Below are 19,161 nucleotides of genomic sequence, written 5' to 3'. Positions count from 1 at the left end.
GTTTGCACACAAACACTTAAATCTACATTATACTGTTATAGACTAATAATGTTTAGATTAAACTTATAAATGCTAAATGTGGGTGCTGAAACAAAGTCTTGCTGTTTTTTTTTAACTATTATAGCTCTTGCAGTCTTTGCACACTTCAAAAATAATAATGAAGAAACACAAAATAAAGATGTCTATTTTCCTAATGAAGTTCAACGAGACACGGAACAAGATGAAAAACTAATAACGAAGCGATGAGTGAGCTTTCTACCTGGTTAAGTTCAACTGTTGATATTGAAGCACTTGCATCAAAGTAATTTAAGCTAACTTTGGTCGAACGGCTTTTGCAAATAATTTGAAGAACAATTTCTTTAATTCCATTTATTTAACACGTGGACTGTACAAGCAGAGATCAGCCGACTCTCCTAAAATGCCCTGTGCTTTGTGATAAAATCCTCACAGGACAATCCCACAAATTTAAAGCAAATCAAATGCAACAAAGACTTCGGGTTTTCCACCTAACTGTAGAAGTACACTGTTTGTCGACGTGCATGCATCATTGATTAACTGGTCATGTGTGTTGAAATGGCTCGTCACTCCAGCCTGACACAAACCAATCACCACCTCTACTGTGTAAAAACTTCAGATAAAGTGAAGATGGAAATATGATCAAAGTGCACTTGAGTGGGAAAGTGGCTCAGGGTTGACTCTGGAAACTCCGGCCCTGTCTACGTATGAGATGACATTGTTTGCAGTGTCTGTTTATCCCATTTAAAAATGTTTTGCCTGTGCTTGACTTAATTTGTGTTGCAGTCTCCGTTTGTGATTCTGTGTTCCAACGATACAGAGTTATCGGTTGCACTAAACTTGCCTGTTTTTACGATGAATTTTGTGTAATGTATGGTATAGCTGTTCAAAGGTGTGTGTTATTAATTTTTTCGTCTGTTTTGACCATTTGAAATAAACTGGATTCCAAGAACACAGGTTTTAGATCAAGTGGTCGCTGTATGTTCCTGTACTAATTCATTCGCTTTGTCTCACAGGATTTCTTATATGTAACACAATTTATCCTCCAGGGCTGCAAGCACAACAATATTGAATGGGAGTTTTTTTCTTCTTTATTTTAATCATAGTCTTTCTACAAATACTGATGAGTTCATGCACATGTTCATAGAAACTCCTGGTGAACCTGCACTTCTGACCTACAAGAGAATAAAATGCATCAGATGGATGATGCTTCAAAGGTCTACTTCTAAGGATATTTAAAATCTTATTGTTCAATCAATTATTTGGTCTATTAATATAAGAAATATAAATGTATCTAAAATGATAATCACAGGGTCCTAAGCGTTCAGTTGATGTTTCCTTATCGTTTGTTTAGTTTGGTCACAAACCAGAAGATTTAAGCCGCTTGTATCATCAAATCAGACATAAACAGTTTGGTTGCAATTATTGATGTTCTGTTGATCATCTAATCAATTAATGAAATCCTGTCAGCTTCAAAAGATACTGTCATGACAGGAAACACTGCACTGTTACCTACATTACATTTCACTACACTGCTGTTATGTGCTTCTTTACTGTTACTCTGGAAGGTTGTGAATCTTTGTCCTCATCGTGTATCTGAAAAACACGTAAACACAAACACACACGTCCTCATGAGCTGAGGGATTGTTGCAGCAGCAGCCGCAGCTCCGTGTTCTCCTGCTCCAGACTCTCTTTCTCCGTGTCAAGCTCAGAAATCTCTGTGAGGACCCCCCTGGATGGACGGAAGAAAAACAAAAAATTCTGAGCACTGATTGAGGTTTGTCTGCTGTCTGCCTGTGTCTGCCTGTGTGTGTCTGTGTGTGTGTGAGAGTGTGTGTGTTACTCACAGGTGCTGCTGAAGCGACTCCTCTGCCGCCTCCCAGAGTCTGACTTTATCCTCAGTGATGATGTTGCTCAAACTTTCCCAGTAAACTCTGTCCGCTGAACTGTCCCTGGGTTCTGTTTGCAGAACACTGGACTGTGATTGGTCTGAGTCCTCCCTTAGAACACACAGGGAATAGTCACATATTAATAAAGAAACACCTTAACTATGAAACACACACACATAGATAACAACCTTAGTGCTGTCTCTATTAGCTTGAAGACGCAGAGTTATTCAATTCTCATAAAGAATTGCTGTGTGTGTGTGTGTGTGTGTGTGTTGTACCTGGACCCCTTGTGCTGCTGGAGAAAACATTTAAGAGCAATCAGGACTTGGTTAGGATTGATGATGAGCGCCTCCTCCTGGTCACTGGATGCACTCAGCTCACCACTAACATCCTGCAGGCACAAAGGACACACATTTTAACTGTTAAATAGATTTTGTTCAGACTCAACGCCATTGTTTGAACAAGCAGACCTCCTCAATGGAATCGATCGGCTGCACTGCTCACCTCGCTCTGCTCCTGTCTGTACTTTAAGAGGAAATGAGCCAACTTGGGAAAATCCTTATCATCGAGGCCCAAGGCCTGAAAGAGAGAAACAACATGTCAGGTTGTTCAGGATTCCCCCCCCCCCCCCCCCCCCCCGGGGGATCAGCAGAACGATAACTGGACATGGACTCACATAGAGGGAGGAGCCCAGCTTCATAGCCATCTGTACGTCCTCCTCCAGGGGACTCAGCAGCATCAGGAGACTCTCCTGAACCAGACCCTGGCACAGAGGGAAGAGAAACCTGTGGTTGAAATGTTGTGCTTTCATACTATTGTCAAGAGTGAGATTGGAAGATTAAAACCACTCAATCTTTTTTTTTTACATTCCAGTTTTGATCTCATTTAACTGACGGACAGAAAGTAGATGAGCGGATTTCTCAAAATGTCCAATTATTTGTGGAATATAATGTTTGCATACAAAAGACAAATCCTCTCCTGTTATCGCTCACCGTTGCATCACACAGCAGGTGGCTCACTGCCACCAGCGTCTCCTCTTCCAACCCTGCATCTCTCCCTTCCTTGTCCGAGGCCGTGCTCTCAGCCTCCGAGCTCGCCCTGTCTGACGTGTCCTCCGCCCCCCCGCTGCACTGTAAGGCCTGCTCGGTTTGAGCCAGCTGGGTGTGCAGGTCTGTGTTGGTTTGTTTCTTAGGCCGGATGGTACCGGGGAGCTCTCTGAAGGGCAACACAGGTCGATCCCAGGCTAGGCCCAGATGCTTCACACAGATCTCCGAGTCGATGGCCAAAGCCTTTTCCACTAGTAGGGTCACCTCTGCTTCAACCATGCGCCACATCTCCTTAAACCTCCCGGCATCAGCGACTGCAAAGTGTCTGTGTGGGAGGTGGAGAGAAAAGTGAAAAGGGTTCAGGTAAAAGAGAAGCAGGCGATCGTACAACATGTCGACGTTCCAGGATGATTCCCACTCACTTGATTTTCTTCTGCACTCGTTCGTGCTGCTCCAGGATGCGCTTGTAGTCTTTTTTCAAATGATGGCTCGTGTCACGTAAGTACTTCGCCTGATTCGAGAACTTGGTGACGAGTTTTTTTATCTCCACCTGCAGACTGACACACAGAGCCGTCGCTAGTAACCCAGAGGGAATCGGATCTTGACTTAAACAGTTAACTCATCAATGGAGCTTCTGTTTGTTTTTGTGTGAGAACATCTGCTTTACCTGCTGATCCTTTCATACATCTGGCTCAGGTTGAAATTGTGTACATCTACGTTGTTTTTTTGCTTTATTTGTTGGAGATTCATGATCATGGTGGAGGCCTTCATCTTCTGATTCTCTACATCCAGAGCCTGCAGAGCAAGGAATGGGACGCGAGGGGAAACGGTTAATGGTGAAACATTTGCAAGTGAAATCAGAGTCACTGCCACTGCTGCGTTTTCAATTTAAAGGAGGGAGGGATAGGTGACTTCACCACTAGATGTCCCTACATTTTCCACAATGAACCTTTACGATACAAGGGAGTATCTTGATGTTTGTGCAAACCTGAAAATTAGCATCCTGCTCTATCTTGATGATGCTCTCCTTGTCCATGTTGTCCAACATCAGATGGTGAATTTTGGCTTCATACTCCACCACTTTCTCCTTTCTTTGCTCCAACCTCTCAAGCTGAAACAGGTTAGTTTCCATTAGATACAAAATTGAAATTCGTAAGACATAAGATATGGTGTGTGTGTGTGAGTGTTTGCGTGTGCGTGTGCATGTGTGTTATCCTGACCTCTTGGTCCCAGAGTGCCTTCATATGTTTGTCCCACTCAGACTTGTCTTTTGTGACTAAAACTTCAATTTCCTGCAGACAAAATCTCTGCCGACAACAACAACAACAACAAAAAACTGTTAGAAAGTCTAGGTACACTTGCATGTTAAGCCATTATTAGCAAAGTAGAGCTAAAGCTGATGCGAATGACACTAGTTTTGTATCTGTAATGATGAAGTGATTCATCCTGAGGGGAACATGAGAGCCTTGCAGATTTCATGCGAATGCAATCAATATCGCTGAGACATTTGTAGTGTGGTGCTAGAGGAAAACTTGATGGATCACTAGAGCCAGATCTGGTCCTTTACCTCAACCCCGGACATCTCCTCCCTGTAGGCTTCGGTCAGGGTTTTGATCTGGTCCTCCATCCTCTCCTTCATCAGGTCCAGCTCCTCTGCCATCCTCCTCAAGTCCTTCACAAAGCGATCGTCTGAAACCTTCAGATCCTGTTCAGGTGACATATGGAAAGTGATCAAGTTCAAAGAGGGCAAACAGCACCAGAACCTATGACTCGCTCATATTTTTATGGACAGACAGACAGAGTTACCTTTTGCAGGTCGTTTATGAGTTTCTCCTTGTCTTCTAATACAAGAGTGCATATATTCTGCTGGCTGTTCAGCGCTTCCTGCAGCTCCTGTGGGATCACCTTCTCCCTCGTTGACAACAACGCTGCAAAAATCTCCTCAGCTTTATTCTGACTGGACCTCGCATCATTTTCCAGCAACTCCAGTCTGAGCAAGGAAGAAAAAACACAGTGGCAAACAGGATGGGGGGGCATTCTAGGTTACACTCCTGTCTATAGATCACTTTCAGCTAAATCTTACACACTGGACCTTTAAGACATTAAACCTTCAGGAGAAATTACCTCCTTTTGCGAGCTTCTTGCAGCTCCTTCCTTCTCGTTGACTCTCTGGCATCAGCAGCAGTTTGGATGTTGGTCACTGCTGCTGTTAAATCTCTCTGCATGCTGATCATCCTCCGAGTGCTCGTCTACCAAACATAAAAAAGAGGGCCATTGCTACTCGATCTGTGGCAAAGCTGAATTCATCAAAATGTGAGTGCAAGTCAGCAAAAAACTACAGGTGCCTTTGTTGCGATGTGCCTTTGATGCAACACTGTTTATATGCTGCTTGCCTTTGATGAAATCAGCAACATAAACAAACAGATCAATTATTCTTGTTGCACAGAACAGTAACACGCAGGTAAACATTCATAAACTAAGTATAAGTCTCAGGGAATAAGTCGTAAACAGCTGTCAGTTGCCCCCAAGCAGCAGAGGCAACTGACAGCTGACTCAAATCGTGGCAGCTGAAGGTTCAAAATGTTAACTGGCTGTTTTTAAACATAGATAAAGACTAAATAGATAAAAACCGCAAGGGAATTCATTTGTATTCATCGGTTGAACTGTTAAGACCTCCTGTAAGTATTCTGTGTTCAATATTTAGCTCCACTGACAAAAAAAAAAGTCACAGCTGCACCATGCACAGTATTGTCATCATACAAGTACACTCAGAAACATCAACTCCAGATATCATGCAAAGGTTGAAAAACACATTATCTCCAAAAAACCAACAAAAGAAAAAGCATAAAACACAAGCTTCTTGGTGGAGGTAATGACGTCTGAGTCACGCTCGTACACTGTTGAGCAGTTTTAATCAATACAATCTCAATTGATTTCATTATGGTCACACAGTCTAAAGCGCAACGTTAATAAAACTTGCCTCTGAAATTGAGGAGTTCATTGTTTTGGAGCTGGAAGCTTCGTCCATCTTTGACATGAGGCCTGAGCACTGAACGCAGCAGATTGTGTGTTTACGTGTTGCTCTGGCGACACATGTAAATGAGGGACGAGTGCTGCCTTCAATTGCAACTCGGAAATTCCACAGTCGTTGCAGTAAAAAATGACTTGTCATGAGTAAAGACTTTAAAACTACAAAATCTGTACTTTACAGCAGCAGCTATGGTTTGGATGTTATGTTCTAAATCCCGAATTCCATCTATTTATTTACTTTAATACGATAAAAACCAATATAGGGAATGAGACACAGGGGAAAAAGATCTTAAACTATATATTTAAATGATGTCATTGTGATCAGTTTTAACACAATTTGAGTCATGCAAGCATGCAAAGAATACTCTATAAAATATTTGACACAGACTAAATCTTGTATGTGGAATTTTATTTTTTATTCAACATAAAAATAGTTGAGGAGAAACCATAGGGAGATACCGACGCAGGGCAGAGGGGCTGATATCACAGTTTTTATCATAGCCTGGTGCTGACATCTAGTGGCAACTATGAATGTGTCGAACCCCCTGGGTAACTGTTACAGGGTTTCAAGTTACAAGTTATGCAAACCATATCCATTATTCACATGAGATGATAAAAAAAGGCAAAATATACAAACACCTGATTACCACTACCATTACTATTACTTTTACTGCTGCTACTTCTCACTACTACTACGACAACTACTAAAAAATGATAATAATACCTATTATTAGGGCTTGAGCACTGACAGGCACTGACAGGCAATAGCGGACTGCGCAGAAATTCATTTTATTTAATTTTGTTTTATTTATTCAATTTAATTTTTCTTTTTTAAATAAATAGACCACACCACCTGATCATTCCAAGGAGAAACTAAGCACAATAAGAAGATGAACAAATTTTTTCGTGTGTGTGTGTGTGTCATTCTATGCTGCTTAGATACACATTTTCTACTTAACTACATTTATTTGACAGCCTTACTTAAAAGTTACTTTTATATTTATAATGGTTATTGTTATAGGCCTGTGAAGATTCTCAGTCAGGTAATGATATCTTGTACAACTTCTGACAATAATAACAATAATATTAATTGTAACAATAAATTGATTATAATCATTATTATTACTAAATGTTACATTTTTCATATTATTATTTGAATACATCATTATGACTTAAGTGGAATGTGTGAACAAACAAAGACATGATTGTTGTTCAGTAGAAGTGGTTGATAATAATGTAACACATCATCGTGGTGGTGCTTAGAGCGTGGGTTTGAATTCTAGTTGGATACTTTCCTTATTTATAATACATATTTTTATTTGGAAATGAAGCCGTTGCCATGACAACATGTAGGGACTTTAATGTTCACTTAAAAATCAGTTTTACTTTGGAGCCAAAAGATGGTGACATTATTTCGGAACTGTCTCTTAATGTAATTTTCAGACACTGACTTTAGGTGGCACTACTGCCTCGTTATCAAATCACTGCCCTGGTTCCACCGACTTAACGTCAGTGAAATGTGGCATTTCAGAGCCGTTTTAAACATGTGCAGATTTATGTATGTGCTGATCAAAAGCAGAAATCTAAGGACCCACGTGCACGGAAGCTGGACTTTGTTATTCAAGCACGCTCTTCAAAACAAATGATAAATGTCTTCTCAAGCTGATGGCAAGACAGGCACACAAACAAACCCACACATGGGTCAGATGTTCCTGCCCTGAAGAGTGCCCCCCCCCACTCACACACCTTTCCGGCCTGTTGGCAGCCTCAACCCCGGCCTCATCCCCCCAGGGAGGGGGAGGCAGGGGGCCACGTCGCTCTTTTGGCCTCAAGTGGCCTCGGGATGCAAGTCAGGCAGCGAAGGTTTCTGACATATGATCCAGCATCTGTGATGTCACCAACAGCTGACTTGTCATAAGACCTTTGTGAGAGGGGGGAAGTGGAGGGATGAATGAGGAGAGGGCCTTATTTGCTACAGAGCCATAGCTGGAACGCTGAGTGCTTCTGCATCGAGCTGCCCAGATTACAAACTGAATGACTGCCATTAGAGAGTGATTCTATAATCTATCATAATACCATAAGCCAGGGATTGACAGACTTTGACCCCACTCACAGGTGTATAATAAGCCCCATTCACTCTGCATATGCCCTGTGCAAGAGGGTGCATGTGTGTGTGTGTGTGTGTGTGTGTGTGTGTGTGTGTGTGTGTGTCTGCTAATTCCCGGGGGCATATGTTTACTCCTCGTTCAACAAAGCATCACATTCATCGCTCCGGGGTTGAGAGGTGCACAATCTAAGCCTGACCTTCAGCCAGTTAACTAACTGACAGCTTAGAGTGTTGCTGGTGTTGCTTGTGGGGGTGTTGTGTAACAACTTTAAGTCCTAACTAACAGTTTCTTAATATTGCCACAGCCAAAGAGATATTAGCCGCTTGGTATCTGGGGGGATGCACTGTGAAGGGAATACAGAGGAGCGGAGGAGGAGCGCAGAGGGCAGCAGGGAAATTCAAAGGCATTCAGGCGGCAGGAAGGCCGTGACCTTGTCAAAGAACAGCAAAACAGTCATTTAGCAAGAATGAGTTTTCACTAAATGAAAAACGGAAGGCCAGATTCAGAAACAACATGAAGAGCATCCCCCCTACTCCTCCATCAAATATGAAATGTACCGAACTCAAGGTAACAAGTGCAGACAAGTGTGTTTTGCTGTCTGCTGGATCATTTATTGCCAACAGGCCTTCTTTTTTTTTTTGTTCCAACATATTACCTCTAACTCCTCTGCTGCACGATTATTTGCAAAACACAGATGCAGATATGCAGAGAGACAAAGACTCCCGCAGGGCGGGTAGGTTGGGAAAAAAACCTCCATTCAGATGTTGCTTAAACGCTGTAGTACATAAAATGATCTGAAGGCCACTTATCGGCTTTCAATCCTCATTTCTTCATCACAGAAGGTCAGAGGAAAAGGTTTGTGTCATGATTTTAACCTCTCGAACATCAACAAGCCTCGGTTCAGCCTCATGCTGCAACATTCCTGCCTTATTCCCTCCTGAGCTCTAAAGAAGTCAACCAACAAGTTCACACATTATAACGACCAAGAGCTCAGGGGAAAAGAATGAAGGACTGAGTCATGTTGAGGTCTGGATTTCTTTTTGTTATCCATGTGTGTGGGCAGTTTTTTGATGAACGATGATTTGGTAGCCACAGTGAGTTTATCAAACAGCTGCTCTGAGGATGTTCTTTTTTTCTAGGAATTAATGAATATAAGTCATAGTTTTCTGGCATGGTCTCCAGCAGAAGCCAAACAAATCTCAACCCCCAGTTCTGTATTAAGAACCTTCATGGCACATGTCAATTAGATAGAATTCACGTGTTTATTTTATACAAATTGACTAATGTTGAAAATCTTTTTTTGCATTTACTTCAGTGAATGTAAATGAACACAGATATTTGCTAATATATGAGGGGATTAAATTGGAAAGTACACGTAATTAAATCAACTTCGAGAATAGTACTGATCATGTCCTCAAGTAGAGTAATGAAGTAAATGTACTTTGTGACATCCCACCACTGTCTATGTTTGGTGAACTCTATAACTTGAAACGCTTTCTTTGTTGGTCAATGTCAACAATTATGGAGAAACTTGATTTCATTTCTATTATGGAGTCACAGTCTGTCACTGTCCGTTCTCATGACTCCATCGTTGTTTTCAAACAGAAACTTAAACAGTCTTTAACACTTCAATGGGCGAGCAAACGAGATCAAGTTATGATTCAATTTAAAAATCTTATTAAATTCTTCCACATAAACTGTCACAGAATTACTCTGTCAGTGGTTTTCTTCAAAGCTCTTTGTGAATGGATTAGGTGCACAATCATTTTGCATGGCATTGGGCTAAGATTACTGGTGGATTGTATTATTTCTTTTTCAGTGAGAAGGTAAATCAGCCTCCATTAATGCAGTTTATCATAAACTGATGTGACAAATCACACACTGACTGTAATGTAGCCCGTATACGATTACCGTTAGCTCTGTTGCTCAAGGGTTGCACACTCAACATCTTATTTAAGCAAACAAACGCGTATCATCCTCCATCTCTCTTTTCCACACGGAGGATAAAGACACCAAAACATTCTGATAACCACCTCTGTCTCCCAAGGTGAAGTATGAGGGAGCAAAGATTTGTAAATTCAGCCAGTAAACACTCGAACATCACAAAAATACTGTATTGTTTTTTCCAGCTGTGGGTCAACAACTTCAGGTCAAAGACACAAATCCCTGGTGGGCTTCCTTCAGCACAAGGTTCTATCAGGCTCCAAGAATATTTATCCAAAGATGTGAATGTGTCCAGCAATTTATGAGCCATGTGCCAAAGGGTTACAACATAAGGGCTAGGTAGGTAGGTATAAGTAAGTAGGAAAGGTAGGTAGGTGGGTAGGTAGGTAGGTAGGTAGGTAGGTAGTCAGTCAGGAAGGTAGGTATGTAGGTAGGTAGGTATAAGTAAGTAGGAAAGGTAGGTAGGTGGGTAGGTAGGTAGGTAGGTAGGTAGGTAGTCAGTCAGGAAGGTAGGTATGTAGGTAGGTAGGTATAAGTAAGTAGGAAAGGTAGGTAGGTAGGTAGGTAAGTAGGTAGGTAGGTAGGTAGGTAGAGATTTTAATTAATATTCCACTATTAACTACATCCACTGATTCCAGTAAAAGTACCCTACAGCTTTTACACCAGCCTTCTCTGTCACGTGGCGGCCTTCAGTTCATTATCGCCAGGACTTTTCCTTCCTTTCTTGACTTTCAGCCCCGCTTAAGGACCCGGTGTGCCTCAGGAAAGCAACGAGGCTTAACAGGAATCAGAGCCATCATTCCTGAGCTCCGGGCCGGGCCTCGCCGCACACGAGAGCCGCCCAACACACTTCCACTGTGCCGGAGCGCAAACGACGAAAAGCCTGTGTCTTTAGCCGCTCCGCTGGCCGCAACCGGATCATATGACACGGCAGATCCGTAAATGCTCTTAGACCTGCTGATGGCCGCGCTCCATAAGACCAAAAAGCCAAAGGAGTTTAACGGATGTGTTGCTGCGATTATTCGGCCAAGTATCTTTATCCCACATTTAGATTAGCTCCTAATGACGGAGGAAAAGCCTCGGTTGCAAGAAACACAAGGCCACGTAACCTGAGAACAAGGGCCAGGCCTGTGTGAGGAAACAGCTTTCACCAGCTCGCACACTGCAGCGTGGACTCATTAGTCATCATGTACCTGCAGCCTCACTTACACTGCTGCTGCTGGGTCCTCATGGAGGTGGACACAACAATTGTTGTTCCTTTAAGTATCCTAAAGCTACAACAACAGGGTATGCTACACACATTCCTAAAAGAGAGTTATCAGCAGAATGAACCCAGAAGATCAAAAGTACCATCACATTATGGTGTGTGAATTTACACTCTAATAATCCAACACTATGGTTCCAGATGCAACTAGAAGGGTATTCAGTAGAGGGCATATCTGCCCAGGCCCAACTGTCCCCTTCTGAAACCACATTTAAAATCACTTACACTCTTAAATATCATCTGCAGCAATCGTGGAAATGCTGAAAAACACCCTGTCCCCCGATGTTAATCAAAGTGTGTGTGTGTGGGTCCTGTATTCCTAACCCATACCACATCCTTCCATCAAATTCTGTGGTAATGCGAACATTTGTTTTTGTGCAATCTTTTTTTAAACAAACAAACAAAAGAACATGAAATCATAAACTCTTGGTGTAGGTGTAAATAGAATGGCCCTATACAGCACATAACCCCATCAAGGCCCAATAGTCAAATTCTATCAAGCCGCACTAAACTGCACAACCTCGGGTAAAACACTCTATAGCGCAATGTTTAAAATGCTGTTAAAAAACAAACAAGCCAACGGACAAAACAAAAAGGAACAGGGGTGAAAACATAAGCTCCTTGGTGGAGGTAATAACATGTAAGCAGCATCTTAAAGTGGAAGCCTGACATAGAGTTCATACAATGTTTAGTTGTGTTAGTCAATCAAATCTCTAGCGATTCTCAAATATGTTTGGAGGAACGTATTTATCTGAAAAGCCGAGAGAAGCTCTATCAATAATGTCATGAAGTAAAAAGTGGAATATTAAAAATACTTGCCACTGAGCAAATAATAATGTTCTTGAGTAAATATACTTGATTACTTTCCATGACTGATAATCAGCAGCGCACAGGTTATGGTTAAATCACGCCACATGCAACTGTTAATGCTGATGACACACAAATATTTGGGCAAATGCATTTAAAATAAGGGTTTCTTCACAGCAAATGCATTTTTTTTTAATAGGCACACTCATCAACTCAACAGTCGTATCTCAACATATCTCATAGCAGAGACTCTGCCGCCATGTGCAGTCACAGACCCTTAACAAGTTAAGTTAAACATCAGTGGGAAATGACAACAAAGCACATTAAAAGCTTTATGAAACCACAAAAAAAACCACACTGCCCGGAAAACAGGTAACATCCCAGTCAGAGTGCACTTACATTATGTGTGCTACGTCTTTATTTACCCCCCCCCCCCCCCCCCCAGCCCCTCTTCTTACAGCAGATACATGTCACCACTAATGGACATCAAGTGCTTCCTTTTCGCCGCTCTCTTCTGGACATATATTAGAGACAGAAAAACCCATTTCTCAACCAAACCCATAAATAGAGCACGTGCACACATTAGCTCAATCGCAGGGGCATGCAGGGACACGGACACGGACACGGACACACACACACACACACACACACACACACACACACACACACACACACACACACACACACACACACACACACACACACACACACACACACACACACACACACACACACACACACACACACACACACACACACACACACACACACACACACACACACACACACACACACACACACACACACACACACACACACACACACACACACACACACACACACACACAGGCCGCTCACTTTCTCACGACATCTTTCTGACAGCACATTCTGCTCATTGAAATCCAAAATATCAATTAAACGTGACAAATTTCACAAAACAAAGCTGATTATTAACTCAGGCATAAAGAGGCAGACTCGGACACAGTGCGTGGACGGTTTCTAAATTTTCTTCATCTTATTTTTATCTGAGAAAATCTGCATGTTTCTGTTTTTTTGCTTTCCAACATAATCTAGTGCATATGAAGTCAATATTTTAATGTGCCTAAAGTCCACTTCGTGCAATAAAATAAATCCAGTGCATTTCACTTGTAAGTTTTGGTATCACAGCCCCCCCCCCCCCGAAGACAACAGGAAAGCTGCAGTCGAGGACTCTGCGTTCATTGGAGGTCCGTCGAGCCTCAAGCACGAGACGGGGAGAAGTCAAATCTACTCCTGGGAGTGTGATGATTTGATAAAAGGAATGCTGTCAATCATATCAGGACATCGCTCCTGCTCAGCTGCTCAGCTCTGCTTGTCCTGAATGTTCATCAAGCTGGAGTACGACTTCGCTCTCTTGGCTGTAAAGAGAAAATTCACATCAGTATCCACATCTTCGGCAGAAATTATCACACGTGCCATGTGTAGAGTGTATATTTATTTTGAGATATATCACTTAATAGTGTTTAAACTAGAGCCTGATTGATATGACATTTTTGAGGTTGCTGCCAAAACTGATATTCGTGACGAAAAAACTTCTGATACCGATATATACGTTCATATATATATATACATTTTTATTAAACCCTTAAGATAAAGGTATGAAATTGAGGATATAAACAACTATAAATTAAAATAAAACACAAATATAATCCCATATATATATATATATATATATATAATGAATTGACCAAATGGATAAAAGTATATTTTTGTAAAATAAAAGTTGTCATAAAGGTGCATATCGGCAAATATTTACGCCGATACTGAAATGCCTGTTAAAGATAAATTTGATAAATTAAAATAAATGTGTCAGGCTCTAAAACTAAAAAAGTGTTTGATAAAACAAGCAATCGGGGGTCTTTCACTATTTGAGTGTAAATCTGTAAGAGGGGGTTCTTGCACGAGGCTCAATGTGTACTTGACCATCACGAGCCGTTTTGTTGTGCACTCAGCAGTAACCCTCTCTGCCCGCGGCATAAAAAAAGATCTCTGATCCTTCAAGGCACCAACCATCCACCAGCAGAGAAAATAACACTGCAGCCTCGTCTGTGGTCCAGAGGTCTGCAGGGACCTTTCTTTAGAGCCACCTCACACAACCCCACCTCCTTCCTCCTCCATCGCGGCCCAACTCCAGTATCGCAGTCAGGCAATCCCCCACCCCCACCCCCACCCCCACGAAAGACTCCGAACTCTTGAAAACCCCGTCAAAAAATCTCCCTGCGTGTGACAATGGGCGAATTAAGCTGGTTACTCACGGTGTATGAGCTTGCGTTTCTTTTGTTCCGAGTGAAGGAAGCTGCTCAAGTAGAAGATGATGGGCAGAAAGAGCATGAAGCAGGACACAGCGATGACAGGCACCGTCTCCTCGCGGGGCAAGGAACAATTGAAATTCTTACTCCACAGTTTGCGGGTCCCATTCATCTGAAAAGAGGCAGAGTGCCAAACGCAACATAAACTTCATTTCTGGTGACTGCAATTACACAACTGTGTTATTATTAATTCTACACTCTGGGGTCTCTGTTCCCAAATGTTTACTGGGTCCAGGGCATTTGGTTTGGGGGGTTTACCACTGGAAGCTCTTATTGACAACTTTTCTTTACTTCTTTCATGATTATTGTGTTAATGGTCAAATTTCTGAGTAAGATAAATAAAGATCTTCTACCTTCTTCATGCATCAGTAAAATAAAAATCATTAAGAGATTGTAAAAGTAAACTAAAGCAAGAAAAACTACATCTTATAAGTTTGGTAAAAAACAATCTTAAGCAACTTAAGTAGATAAAGATTCCTCTATGGAGATAAAACTACATGAAAAAGGGAGAAAACAAGATTTACAAATGCAATGATTTGTGATTAATAAACACACAAACACCAGGCAATTTGTGCACTTGTGAAACAGTTTTAAAATGCACACAGCGCACAAACTGAAAAGATATTGATATTTTACGCACATATTTTTAACTTGAACCTCACAGATGTCATAATGTTCACTTTGAATAGCTTCCTGTGTATTTAGGACATTGTTTGTGTTTATTTACAGGCTGTTAAATGCGTGTGGAAGGATCGCCTGGTACGCACGGATCAGCTTAGACGTGCGTGTGGACTTTTGAAACTCTGCATGCTATGTTTTCTTGGGGAAATTGGGACATCTGGGCTTTAGTTGAATTGTACACATTTGTAAATCTTATTTCCCACTTTCTCTCCAGTCTCCTTCCGTGTTTACAGATTCCTCTAGGGGGTGCAGCTTCCTCTCTTCCCATCTCAAGGAGTAAAATCTGTGAAACATACCGCGTCTTCTATGTCAATACACAGAGTCAGATTCTTCTCCATTCCGCTGTAGAGCTCGTTCATGGCCACGTATGTGTTCTTACAGTTTGTGCACAGCTCTGTGTGATTCCCCTGTGAAGACACATGGAGAAAAGTTCCTTGTGGTTAACTCCGGAACATGAGCTCACGACACACAGGCCGATCTTATGCACCTAATGTGGGACCTACCTGTTGATACTTCTGAAAACAGGCGTTAGTCTGGTTGAGGGTTGCCATGAAGAAAAGCGTGTCATTCGTCAGGCTCTGGAATCCTGCAGTGATACAGCCTGCTCAACAGGAATACACACCATCAGCAGTTTGGTCTATTTATTCGATTAATGTGTGAAAATGAAATCAGATCCATGGCTGCATCGTCTGGAGCTTCTGCATGCAGCAAAATGGGGACAAAGATATAAACTACAGCTAAAACAGTCAGAAGATTAAAATATTTTTTATTTTTTATGGAATTTTTTAATGTTCGTGTTTCTCAATTTTGAGGATCCACTGATTTTCTTTGGCTTACGTCATAGCAATCAGTATATTATGGGGTGTTGCATTATTGGCAAGAGAAAATTAGCTACTCAATGGTATCACCTTGCACTAAAATAAGATTTCATGGGCATTTTTCCTTATTTGTGGATTTTTTTTGACTTAGCGAATAAATGATTAATAAAAAAGATAAAGAAAACAATCACAAGGTTAACCGTTAATAAGAAATGATTACTTGTAGCCCTAACACAAAACCAAATACACCTAGTAACACGTGTTATCTCTGCAACATTCAGCAGCGTGTCCACGCTCACTCTGATTAAACCCTCACTGAATGCTGCCTCTACTTAACCCTGCACTCTGACCTCTGTGGTCAAATGCATACCTAATGTGTGTGTGAGTCAGGGGTTCAAACAGAGGGACAAATCCCTCATGACACACATAAAGTAGAAAAACTGACATAAACAGATACAAAAATGCTTAAAAAAAAAAGAGCATAAACTTACGCTCGCAGCTCGATTCACCCCACAGGTCCTTCAGGTTGCTGTAGAGCTGATAAACCAGCATCAGCCGGTCACTGCGCAGAAGAGTGTCGCCGCAGCTCTCGTTACCAGGACCCGTCTGAGGCCGGGACACACAACCACAACTCAATCACCCTCATCTCACGCAGAGGTTAGTTAATAATTGTGATATTACCACTTACATTTATGTACTTCATCAAAGAACACAATTGTAAATTAATTTGCAGATACAAAACACCTTTGCCGTTGATTGCCAACCCGCCAGCAAACCAAACTAAGAAGAAGGGTTCAGCGTGTGCGATTTAGGTGAAAGGAATCTATTTGCAGAAATTCTATATAATTATCCTGGTGATGTTTTGTCCAGTGTGTTTCATCTAAATTGTACGAGGTGTGTTCTTTGATGTAGAATGAACCATTTATGTCTAAGAACTTTATATTTACGTCAGGAGCGGATCCTCTTTATGGAGGCGGCCATGTTTTTACAGTAGCCCAGACTGGACAAACAAAACAACTTTTGAGTTTTTACAACAACTGCAAGCTGCCACAGGCTCTCTGTCTTGTTTGGAAGTGGTGGGGGAGGTGAGGAGTGTTCAGCTGCAACATGCAACTTAACATAAGATAAGATAAGATAATCCTTTCTAAGTCCCACAATGGGGTAATTTGCTACAGCAGTGTATTGATATCCTAGTGGACATTTAGGCTAAAAAACATGGTTTGAATTAAACCGTTTCTAGCCGAATTCGAGTGTCTGGGTTTACAGAAAACTTGGACGACACCACAGGGGCAGTTTGGAGGAATTGTATGTTTTTTACGTTTGTAGAATCTGTCGCCATTTAGTTGAATTGCATTGGTTTACCCCTGAATCCCGCCCCCCCATATCACCCTAGTTGTGAGTAGTAGTGAGTGACTTATCATATTTGGGTAAACTATCCCTTTAAGTGTTAGGAATATACAAAATATAGACAGATATAGATGGAATAAAAACTAATATATAAAGTGTAAAAACTAGAACAAATTTGTATAACTTCCCCGCTAGATGTCGCTAAATTCTACACACTGAGCCTTTAATGGGCTGTCATCACTGGTGGAAAACACCGTTTACAGGAAGTCACAGGAAAAGTCCCGTTTCCTCCTCATCAGTCAGAACTCGTGACTGGTGAGACATCAGCGAGGCCTGTTGTAAACCACACGCACACACACACGAACCTGGTCCGAAGAGATGTTGTTGTAGATTTCCGTCAGGCTGCCATAGCTGGAGAAACAGTTCTGACACACTCGGACGGGTCGAGACGCCGGAACCAGGCAGTTCACGTAGGTGTCGTAGCGCCGGCCGAAGATGAGCAGCATCTCGCTGCAGTAGGCGCTGATCTCCAGGTCCTCCGGGAACGAGGCGAGCAGACCGAGGGAGCCCGGCGCACCGGGCTTGAACACCGGGGAGCTTTGGAGGGCGGGTCGGTCCGCTGGTTCCACGGCGGTGAGGTTCAATGTGTCCCCGAACACGAGGGAGTGGACGTGTAACAGCAGAAGAACACAAAACGAGGAGCTTCTGTAAAGAGACATGTCTGAAAACACATCGGATCCTCTTCTCTAAACAAGGCGCCACTTCCTGGTTCGGTCCCAGCGAGATCATGTGACCGCGCGGAGTCTCGCGAGATCTCACTACGGGAATCAGAGCCATGGAAGTCAGAGCACATCCATAACATCTATACTATACTATACTATACTATACTATACTATACTATACTATACTATACTATACTATACTATATGTAGTAGAGTACTTTATATACACTAGCTTTACTATTTTAGGAGCCTGTATTGCGGCTTCTGCTTTGACTTTTGCCTCTTTTACTTGGAAAAATACATCATCCATATTGTCTTCATCTTCATCATCATCATCATCATACTCATCATCATCTTCATCATCAACATCATGTTGCCTGAACCTAAATAATCCACATGAAATCATATTTGATGTCAACTTCCCGCGGAATCAAATCACGACTATATTTTAATAGGTTTAAGCAAAATATATGTTTACCCTCACTGACTGCTCAAATTCACAGAAATCAATCAGCCACTTATCTCTCACTCTAGGACTATACTCATATAATAATAATAACTATTTATATTTAATATATTCAACTCATTACTTTACTATAACATGGTGTTTTAAATCCCTCTCCAAGGAAATTCTTTATATAAGATAAAATATCATAAGATAGTACGATCTATCTATCTATCAATTCATTTATCTATCTATCTTTCTATCTATCTATCTATCTATCTATCTATCTATCTATCTATCTATCTATCTGTCTGTCTGTCTGTCTGTCTGTCTATCTATCTATCTATCTATCTATCTATCTATCTATCTATCTATCTATCTATCTATCTATCTATCTATCTATCTATCTATCTATCTATCTATCTATTTATCTATCTATCTATGCGATAATAATGATAATAACATATATCAGCTTTTTGCCTTTATATTCTGTAAACCAGGTGGACATACAGCGGCACAGAGGGTTTAGGTTGTAATCATTTCTTCTTTCTGGAAGCCACATGTGAAAAATAATAAAGGAATGGGGGGGAACATCTGAACAATTAGGTGAACTTTGGTCAGACGAAGAAGAGTTAATGAGCGGCTGCTGGTGCCATGTGCACTGAGAGCAGCATTAACGGCCACAATCCATATTTAG

At 41.5% G+C, this 19,161-nt stretch overlaps 2 protein-coding genes across 2 annotated transcripts; both read right to left on the bottom strand.

Annotated features, from left to right (window-relative positions):
- Nucleotides 1-603: 603 nt before the first annotated feature.
- On the bottom strand, nt 604-5,303 carry drc1 (dynein regulatory complex subunit 1 homolog (Chlamydomonas)). The gene is made up of 13 exons (XM_062411935.1): nt 5,075-5,303; nt 4,757-4,940; nt 4,518-4,655; nt 4,171-4,257; nt 3,939-4,061; nt 3,618-3,745; nt 3,373-3,507; nt 2,897-3,275; nt 2,581-2,667; nt 2,409-2,483; nt 2,183-2,295; nt 1,863-2,015; nt 604-1,747 (listed from the first exon to the last, which is right to left on the bottom strand). Exons 1-13 carry the CDS (start codon nt 5,182-5,184, stop codon nt 1,645-1,647), a joined length of 1,815 nt encoding a protein of 604 aa, XP_062267919.1. The 5' UTR covers nt 5,185-5,303; the 3' UTR covers nt 604-1,644.
- Nucleotides 5,304-13,094: 7,791 nt separating this feature from the next.
- On the bottom strand, nt 13,095-18,090 carry ostm1 (osteoclastogenesis associated transmembrane protein 1). Its single transcript, XM_062411913.1, has 6 exons — nt 17,663-18,090; nt 16,442-16,556; nt 15,636-15,733; nt 15,429-15,539; nt 14,398-14,563; nt 13,095-13,500 (listed from the first exon to the last, which is right to left on the bottom strand). Exons 1-6 carry the CDS (start codon nt 18,014-18,016, stop codon nt 13,445-13,447), a joined length of 900 nt encoding a protein of 299 aa, XP_062267897.1. The 5' UTR covers nt 18,017-18,090; the 3' UTR covers nt 13,095-13,444.
- Between the last annotated feature and the right edge of the window lie 1,071 nt (nt 18,091-19,161).

Source organism: Platichthys flesus, chromosome 18, assembly GCF_949316205.1.
Source record: "Platichthys flesus chromosome 18, fPlaFle2.1, whole genome shotgun sequence".
Taxonomy (NCBI): domain Eukaryota; kingdom Metazoa; phylum Chordata; class Actinopteri; order Pleuronectiformes; family Pleuronectidae; genus Platichthys; species Platichthys flesus.
Note: the sequence above shows the minus strand (reverse complement) of the source record. Positions and strands in the feature narration are given on the sequence as shown.

What these genes read in the sequence shown, in the direction of transcription:
- drc1 (XM_062411935.1), bottom strand. Translation starts at nt 5,184, where the DNA reads ATGATCAGCATGCAGAGAGATTTAACAGCAGCAGTGACCAACATCCAA. An exon ending in ATGTATGAAAGGATCAGCAG is followed by an intron (nt 3,508 to 3,617) that starts GTAAAGCAGATG and finishes TCTGTGTGTCAG; the next exon opens with TCTGCAGGTGGAGATAAAAA. An exon ending in CAGCAGCACAAGGGGTCCAG is followed by an intron (nt 2,016 to 2,182) that starts GTACAACACACA and finishes GTGTGTTCTAAG; the next exon opens with GGAGGACTCAGACCAATCAC.
- ostm1 (XM_062411913.1), bottom strand. Translation starts at nt 18,016, where the DNA reads ATGTCTCTTTACAGAAGCTCCTCGTTTTGTGTTCTTCTGCTGTTACAC. An exon ending in GGGTGAATCGAGCTGCGAGC is followed by an intron (nt 15,734 to 16,441) that starts GTAAGTTTATGC and finishes CCTGTTGAGCAG; the next exon opens with GCTGTATCACTGCAGGATTC. An exon ending in GTTTTCAGAAGTATCAACAG is followed by an intron (nt 15,540 to 15,635) that starts GTAGGTCCCACA and finishes GTGTCTTCACAG; the next exon opens with GGGAATCACACAGAGCTGTG.